Source organism: Chrysochloris asiatica, unplaced genomic scaffold (assembly GCF_000296735.1).
Source record: "Chrysochloris asiatica unplaced genomic scaffold, ChrAsi1.0 scaffold00381, whole genome shotgun sequence".
NCBI classification, from domain to species: Eukaryota; Metazoa; Chordata; class Mammalia; order Afrosoricida; family Chrysochloridae; genus Chrysochloris; species Chrysochloris asiatica.
In genome coordinates this window covers 1902820-1912285 of record NW_006408899.1, presented here as the reverse complement: position 1 = coordinate 1912285, position 9466 = coordinate 1902820, and the positions used below count along the sequence as shown (strand labels likewise).

General features: G+C 43.3%; 1 protein-coding gene across 1 annotated transcript; it reads right to left on the bottom strand.

The window, feature by feature from the left end:
- Positions 1-1057: 1057 nt before the first annotated feature.
- Positions 1058-3214, bottom strand: MPEG1 (macrophage expressed 1). Its single transcript, XM_006876492.1, has one exon. It carries the CDS (start codon positions 3212-3214, stop codon positions 1058-1060), a length of 2157 nt encoding a protein of 718 aa, XP_006876554.1.
- Between the last annotated feature and the right edge of the window lie 6252 nt (positions 3215-9466).

The window sequence follows — 9466 nt, the reverse complement described above, 5'->3', positions numbered from 1 at the left end:
GGTAGTTTCAAACTGCTGATCTTGAGATTAACAGCCTGATTCGTAACCACTATGCTACCAGAGCTCCTTATAGTTCCTCTGTGTTGTTGTTGTTATGTGCCGTGGAGTCAGTTCCAACTCAGCGACCCTGTACAGGGTTTCTGAGCCTGTAAATCTTTATGGGAGCAGAAAGCCTCATCTTTCTGCCGCAGAACTGCTGGTAGTTTTGAACTGCTGACCTTGCTGTTCGCAGCCCAATTCGTAACCACTATGCTACCAGAGCTCCTCTAGGTGCCCTATTTATGATGATTTAAGAAGAAACCAGATAGTCAATTGTAGGTAAGAGTTTTCATTTCCTGCAAACGTTCCCATCCCACTTGACCTCCAGATAGACGTTCATAAGTTAAAAGATTTTTTGAGGACTTTCTAACACTGGTCAGAAGTCAAAGAATGGTCTGATCTTAGTAACTGTGGTCCACTTGTGAGTGAGGTGGGTAATGTAGGGTTGGTGTAGGAACAGCTTCCTTTTCACACTGGAAGCTTAGAGTTGGCTCAGAGGAGATAACATATTGCATCAACATGAAACCCTCAAAAAGCATTTAAAAAAATAAATAACAGTGTTCAGACATGATTTTGTGTGTTTTGCAGAAGCACTGTCAGCCTCCAGGACCATGAAATCTAGGAACAGCAGTGAAAGGCTTAATGCTTAAAGGCAGAAATTCTTTTAGCTCATCATGAACTGGAAAACCCAGCAGAGCTTACCCTGAATGAATAGTCTCCAAATCAAAACATCAGCATTCTCCCGCCTGTCTTTTCACACATAGACATTCAGAAGGCAACTGACAGGCAGAGAAAAGATACCACGTTCATGTTTTAGGATCTAGGATAGATTTTACTTAGAAAGACACAACTGCAATTGTCCCCATCTTCCCCCACCCCCCAACATCGTCCCTGTAGCTCCATGACTTTCCTGACCCCGATGTTCTAAAGAAGAACTCACCACTTTCACTGGGGAGGCAGAGTGGAGAGGCAAACAGTGAGAGACGGGCTTGCAGCCCTGGTGGAAGATGAGGGAGATTTAGACTGGATTCGGCTCCTGCTCTTGGTAGTGAGGGACATCTTCAGTTGCTACGGTGCTTGGAGCCAAACTCTGTCTCTCATCCTCGATTGTCTGGTACTCCCTCTTCTTGTACTTCCTCATGCGGTAGACCACCAGGGCAATGGCAACTGCCAGGAGAGTGGTGGTACCCAGAGTGATCCCAGCTGCTGCTCCACCTGACAGACCACTCCCTTCCCCGTGGATGTCCTTTAGGGCCCTCCGCAGCTCTGGCAGCTCTCCCAGTCTCCACTGGTTGGTCTCGTAATCTTTAATCCAGGAGCTTGAAGTCGCAGTGTTGGTCACCATGACAGTATTGGTGGAAGCCTGACTCATGATGGGTGGCCGGGTGTATGGAGGGAGCCTGGCAGGGGGTAGGGACCCTCCTGTGAAGAGCCCAGCTTTGACGCAATAGGAGACTTCGCACCCATCGCTAATGAGGGCTAGGTGCTGACTGAAGCCCCCAGGGCATTTTTTCGGTGAAGGTGTACCTAAGTCTCTTGGCATAGCAGAATCCACTAAGGGGTTCCCGACTGCACAGCTGAAAAACCCACCAAAGGGAACGGAAAACCTGTATCCTAACTCATAGTCCTGAGAAGCACATACCGTGAGGCTTTCAAAGAGTCTCAGAGGGAAATAGCCCGCCGGGCAGGACTGCGCGTTTGTCAAAGGGTTGATGCTCTTACCACTGAAGAGGCCCCCAAAAAGTAGTCCTGAGTCTGAGGTGACTTGGCCACTGGCTACGCACCAAAAAGCACTGAACTTGGCCTTTGCCACCCGGAACACATCTTCACACACCGTCTTGCAGAAAATGAGGAGTTTGCACTTTCTCTGACATTCTAGGTGGTTGTAACCCTCCTCATGGATCTGGGATAGAAGGTGGATTGGTGAGTAGCCAGAGGAGCAGGAAAAGTCTCCGGTCAGTGGGTTCTTTTGCTCCAAGTGTTGGCAGAGGAGGACTGCTTCATTCCCTGAGAACTGAGTGCATTCTTGATAAACCCCTCCAAAGGTGAAGTTGGTCATTTTCCCTTCACAAGAGCTGTCATCTGTGTTGGCCTGAAAATTGAAGTTGGGTGAATTGAAATCTGTGCATCCAGGGTAGGTGTTGAAAGCGTAATAGCGCTTCACAGCCATTTCCACTGTCCGAGACAATTTCTTCACCAAGGGTCCTGGCAATCCAGGCAGCATGTTGGGGTTGATGAAGAAATGCAGAGGCAGACCAGCACGATCTAGAGCCACCAGGTGGTTGGTGATGCCCTGCTGCCAGGTCTGGAGGGTAATGCCTGGGAAAAAGGGAACCCCTCCAATGCTTTGCACCCTGGAGTTGGTTCGGTTCGAAAGGTAGCTTTTGGTGAGGGCGTTCTGTGACACATAGTTATCCTGAAATTTGAAGTTGATGATGTTTTGAAAGGCAATACCAGCAGATGCAGTTAAGGCACTGTGGCTGCTCTCACTGTCTTCCAGGAAGGAGGATCTGATGTAGTCTTCCTGGATGAGAGCAGCTCCAGCATCCACACTGGTGATAACGTGGGTACCATAGTTGAGGACCAGGAGTTCTGCCAGGTAGGTGGCCATCCGAGTCTGGTTGTTCTCTAGACGGTCAGAGATATCCATAAGCTCCTTCCGAAACCCCCGACTCAGTTCTAAAGTTGGGTTAATTCTGACTGTGTAGACCAGGTTTCGTACCTCAACCCGAGTTGTGATAGCTTGGTCCTTTACCTGACGGGTTTTCATTCTCTGGAATTCAGAGGAGAATTTGCCATTGATTTTGGAGAAAAGGCCAAGCTCTGTGTTGATGGAGTTGGAGGTGCTACTATGGTAGTTCATCCAGGAGTCCAGGATTTCTGAGTTCATCTCCAGGTTACTCTGTTTCTGGGGAATGGTGAAGATTTCATCAGGAATGATGTACTGTCCATCTTCTGTGGTCCTGCAGTTGATGTAAGTCAAGCCCATCACCCGTCCCATGTCCACATTCCGTAGGTTATCCCAGCCACCTCCAGGTAAGACTTCCAGAACAGGGAGGTTCAAGGAACTCTTGCATTTTTGAAATCCAGCTTTATCTGTCTCCTCCAGAGACTTGTCCCCTTTTGTCCATACTGCTACCACCCAGAAAAAGAGGGCAGCCTTGAAGGTGGTCATGGCTCAGACAGCCCAGACCACACACCAGCCCTAAGCAGCAGCCAGAGAACGTGGTGCAAACTGATCACTGGAAAAGAAAGCAGCTGCTGAAACAGAAAACAAACCAGTTCTTCTAAAATCACCAGTTCCTCTTTGTAGCTAGTCTAACTGCAAAATAAGGAAGTGAGGGTTGAAATATTAAGTTCCATCAGGACTGGGAAGAAACACACAGATACGACCTATACTCCAAATACTATAGCTGCCTTTCTCCCTTTCCCAACTACTCTTCAGAAGTTATGGGTACCCCCACCCCACCACCAAATAAATGCTTCCACACAGACTTTTTTGGCTTCCATTAGCTAAATCGATTTATCTCTGTGGATTCTATCCTTTTGTACTCTGTTTTTGCTTTTTTGTTGACTCTAGAACTTGATGTTCAAACTTTCCCTACTCCCTTTCCTGGAACTCAAATTCTCTTTTATTGGAATTGCAGAGCTGAATGACAACATTGCGCTTGTCAAGACATTCCTACCTCTGCCTTGTCCACCTGAATGGTTACTTCAAGGGCAAAGCCTTGGGCTTCCCATTTATGAGAGAATGAAGGTGAGAAAGGAGAGAAAATCTAACACAGGAGTCTTGTGGGATTTCATGATCATAACTCTGTGTAGTTGTGGCTCTAGAGGCTGTGCTACCTGGGGCAGGCTTGTCCTGGCCAGAAGAGGTCTCTGCTATGCTGCAGTAAGTCTCTGTCTGCCTTGTCCAAGCATTCAAAGGGAGGGCCTGGGGAGGGTGAGCCCACCTATCATTGTTCCTTTCAGAAATGCTCAAGCAAAGAGAAAATCCACACTATAATCCAAACAGACAGTAGACAAGAATCCAAGGTAATACATGTATGTGTGTGTATACACTTATATGTCTTGTACATATGTGTGTGTGTAGCAGGCAATACATTGGCACGGATGAGGTGGTTTCAAAAACTGTGTGGACCAATTCGACTAAAAGGTAGTGTAATGTCCCCACAAACTTTTTAAAGCCCTCTTTGTACTATTACATCTTTAATTTTTTTTATTCCATCGTTAACTGGCTCTTTGTTACTCATTCTTTTCAAAGTAAAAACAGTGTGCTGTATGTTTGTTGTTCTCGTCAGTGAGTTGACTTTGATTTATAACAGAACACAATGCTGTCCGGTCTTGCAGCAGGTTCGTGACCTTATATATGTCTGGACCCATTGTTGTGGCTGTTTTACCAACCCATGTCATTGAGGGCTTCCCTCATTTTTGCTAACCTCTCCTTTACTAAACACAATGTTTTTTCTAGTGACTGCTCTTTCTGATGATGTGTTCATAGTGAGTGAACTGAAGTCTCACCACGTTTGCTTCTAAGGACCATTTTAGTACTTCTGAGGCTGATTTGTTTGCTCCTCTGGAAGTCCATGGTATAGTCAATCTTGTTTGACAACACAATTCAATTGCATCGGCTCTTCCTCTTTTTTCTCCCCATTCTTCAGCTTTCACGTGTAGATGAGGCTTTTGAAAAGATAATGGCTTGGTCAGGCACACCTTAGTCATCAAAGTGATATCTTTAGGAAAGTGTATGGGTCGATGGCTTTGCTTTTATATGTGGAGGTAGGTCTGTTAGGCCTCAAAGTTTAAGACAGTGGTCCAGGTTCATTAATCTAGACTCAGGACTAACTGAAGCTCAGCTCTGTTGATTCTTTGGGACAACTAGGTATATGGTGTGGGAACTAGGGAATTCAGGAATTCAGTTTCACCCTGTTGTTGTTGGTGAGTGCTTTTAAGTTGGTTCCGACCCTTAGTGCCCCTGTATAGGGGTTCTGAGAAGTGACTAGTATGTTTGACTGACTGACCTTGTGGCTCAAACTGACCTTGTGGTCTAGTGCATTGTCCTGCAGGGCCATACCTAACACCCCCTAAAATCATATCCTGAATCAGTTACAGTGGTAAAACTAAGACAAAAAAACAAACAAACATGTTTCAATTCACAGACATCACAATCACATTACCACCTAGCTATACCCTGGAAAGAAGATTGAAAGGAAATGATTTGTCCCAGACTGTCGCTGAATGAATCAGTTAAAAAGTGTTATTAGAAAGCTTGCTAGGCTGAGCTTTACTTGTTGTTGTGTACGATGGAGTCGGTTCCGACTCACAGAGACCCTGCACAGGGTTTCCGAGGTTGTAAATCTTTATGGAAACAGAAAGCCTCATCTTTCTCCTGCGGAATGGCTGGTAGTTTCCAACTGCTGACCCTGAGATTCACAAAACCCTATACAGGGTCGCTATTGGTAGCATGGATCTACTTACCTAAACAAAATGGAGTTGGTTTAGTCATCAGGGCTCAAATGAGGACCCTGCAAATGAGGAAGTTTAAAAATTAGCTAAGATGACCCTGTTTCGTTCTGCTGTGCATAAGGTTGCTATGAGTCTGTGCCGATGTTACAACAACAAGATGACCTTCTGGTCCTAGAAGGCGAACAGGACAAGGAGAATAGGACGTGCTTAAACCTACCCAGATAGTTATCTCAAGAATTAAGCAGCTGAGACCACTAAAGCTAGAATGTTTAAGGAAGTTTGTTGATTTATTGTTCTTTTTCCCTATAGGTAAAATGTTTGAGGAGGTTTATTTCCTTATTGTTTCTTTTCTCAAAGAATGCTATCTTGATGTTAAAATAGCTCAAGTGTTCATCCAAATGTAAGTTACCCTATCTAATGTGCCTGCTCTTTGTGAACAACAGGAGGATCTTGAGAAACTCCATTCTCCAGACTTCTGGCTTTCTGTTAACAAAGCTTGGATTGGGTCTCTCCCCATCTCTGTGATGGACTACAGTGACTGGTGGCAAGCCCTCTTCTGTTTGGCAACACTGTGAGTCAGAACTGACTCAACGCTAAACTGAGGCATTCATGTCAAAGTAATCATGCTTCAGGGAGCTGACTTATACATACCATCCACTAAAGAGGGCTTAATTTATGAACCTGTGTCCAACTTATTAAGTCGAAAAGGAAGAGTTATTTAACCAGAGAACCAAACCTCTGCACAGGATGTTCTAATTAATTTACCCATCAGTTAGTTATAAATTTATAGTTCAGTAGAATGAGCCCAGAATTAGAAAAATTGGAGTTGAATGCCCTTGAGTACTTCCAGTAAGCCTCTTGAAATATTCACATATTCTCTTTATACTGATTCAGGGCTGATTAATTAGTATCAGAATGGTCTCTTACCTGTACTGTCTGACAAAAGGTATGCTGACAATTTCTGACCATGAAGCCCCATTGAGACTTTATTCTACAATGAAAATACAAGCAAGATGAATAAAGAGGATATGATGTTCCTGCATCTCTAAACACCCAGTCATTGTCTTTTTCTTTCTTTCTTTCTTTCTTTCTTTCTTTCTTTCTTTCTTGCTTTCTTGCTTTCTTGCTTTCTTGCTTTCTTGCTTTCTTGCTTTCTCGCTTTCTCGCTTTCTCTCTTCTCTCTCTCTCTCTCTTTTGTGTTTCAGGCTTCATCTTCATTTTCATTAGAGCAAAAGTTTGAAGAGTCCAGGAGCAAACAACAGTAAAACTGTACTGTATCCATCATTCATCTGTTATAATTTGTTGCACTGAGGTGGCTTGTGTATTGTGATGCTGGAAACTGTGTCACCCATGGTGGACATGTTTCAGCAGAGCTTCCAGACTAACAGAGACTAGGAAGAAGGACCTGGCAATCTGCTTCTAAAAAAGTTTGACTAAATGAAAATCTTATTAGCAGCATAGACACATGGTCTGATACAATGCCAGAAGATGAACTCCTTATGTTGAAAAACTCTCAAAATAAGACTGGGGAACAATTGTCTACTCAAAGTAGGGTTGACCTTAATGATGTGAATTTAGCTTTTGGGACCTTCATTTGATGATGGAACCCAACTCAAAATGAGAAGAAAGAAACAGCTACAAATATTCCCTAATAATTAGAATATGGAGTGTATGAATCATGACTCTAGGAAAACTGGAAGTTGTCAAAAAAAAAAAAAAAAAGAAAGAAAAGAAATGGAACACTTGAAGATAGATATCCTATGCATTGTTGTTGTTAAGTGCCTTTGAGTCAGTTCTGATTCATAGTGACCGCATATAGGGTTTCTAAGGAGTGGTTGGTGAGTTTGAGCCACTGACCTTGTTGTTGAAAACAACCCTGCAGTCTTATACATTATCCCACAGCGCCCCACCCCCAGGACTCCATCTGGTATTGGCCATTTTGAATTAGACAATTATATGGTCTACTATGCTGGGAATAACAAATTGAAGAGAAACGATGTTTCACTTATCATCAAAAGGAACATTTCACCATCTATCCTGACATATAACTCAGTCAGTGGTAGGATAATATCCCTGCATCTTCAAGGAAGACCAGTTAATATGACTATTATTCAAATTTACGTATCAATCACTAATGCAAAAGAAAAAGAAATGGAAGATTCCTACCAAGTTTTCCAGTTTGAAATTGATCAAATATGCAATTAAGATTCATTGACAATTACTGTTGATTGGAATGAGACAGTTCAAACAAAGAAGAAAGAGTAGTAGTTGGAAAATAAGTCCTTGGTGTTAGAAATGACGCTGGGGAGTGTAGGATAGAATTTTGCAAGACCAATGACTTATTAATTGCAAGTATTTGGTTTTCAACACCATAAATGACATCTATACACATGGACCTCACTAGATGAAATGTACAGGAATCAAACTGACTACATCTGTGGAACTAGATGTAGCTTAATATCATCAGTCAGGGGTCAGCTTCAGAATAGTCGATCAATTGCTATATGCAAGTTGAAATTGAAGCCCAAGAAAATGAAAACAAGTCCAGGAGAGCCAAAGTATGACTTTCAGTAAATCCCATCGGAATTTAGAGACTATCTCAAAAACAGACTTGACACATTGAACAATAATGACTGAAGAAGATCAAATGAATTCTGGGATAACATCAAGGGCATTGTATATAACCTTGTGGTTAGCAATCTAGTGCTTACCTAGAGCGCCACACCAGGACTCCAGGTGGGTACTTGGTAATCACGATTCTTGAACTCAAGAAAAGAACTAGCAAATGGACATTTGCAAAACAAAGCCGCAAAGCAAATTATTCCAATAATTTTTGTATGTCTGAAATGGACTCTGAGTTGAATGTGTTCAGGAAAGTTTGCTTTTCATTTTAATGAAAGGAGAAATGAAAGCAATGAGAATTTCAGCTCACCTTCAATTAGTGCACTCTCAGGCAGAAGTGCTGCTCATAATGGTGAAGTGTGAGGAACCAGTGGCTAGATCTGATCGCTGTGTTTGGCCTAGACTTTTCCTGCTTCATTGCACTCACCAGTCATGTGCTTGGCTTTTTTTCTCATACCAAGATGTTTATGCAAACACATAAATTCCCCTGATGACTAAACTCAACTAGTCATCATCTAAATCTAACAATAAACTTTGGGATCTGGAAGAAAGAAAAACAAGTCTTCACTAAAGGTATGCATCTGCCTTGCAAAAGAGCAATTTCATTTCCTCAAATAACAGGCCGGAGGACAGACCCCTGTTGCTTTCTTTTTCAGCGTCAGCACTTGTAACCGTCTGTTACCATCTCCGGAAGAGCCAAGCATGGATTCAGTTTTATGTGGATGTGGGACTGGTCCCGATGTTTCTTACTTCTGCCTTTCACCTGCATCCTGAAATGGGGAAGGAAGTCTGCCATTGCAGGGCGAGTCTCTCTTCTTTTATCTAGGAGATGGGTAAAGTATTCGCTTGCTCATGAAAGTTTGATAGTTTTAAGCACCTTGGAAGAAAGGCCTGACCATCTGCTGCCAAAAGTCCACAACCTATGTGCGCAGTTCTACTCTGAGACGCCCGGGGTAGAAGGAGTTGGGATGGCCTCAACAACAATTGGTTTGATTCAGAAGGTGACTATGAAAACTGACAACCAACAAAAGGATGAGAAAACTATGACTTCTACAGACGCCGGGACAAAGTGTATTCTAGAGAATCTACAAGGAACATCAGTTCATAAAGTGACAAAATGCTGGTTTTCTGAACTGCTGCGGAGGTTTTGAGAATTGCTTTGTCAGTACCTTTCCCTCAGAAGCTGTTCTTCCCAACAGGTATGTCTGGGAACTGGAAGCCAAAATAAGAATAGGGTGGTTTCTAGATTCCTTTTTGGAGTCCTGCTGTGGTGCTGTAGGATACAGCACTGGACCACAAGGTCGGCAGTTCAAACTCACCAGGTACTCCTTGGAAACCC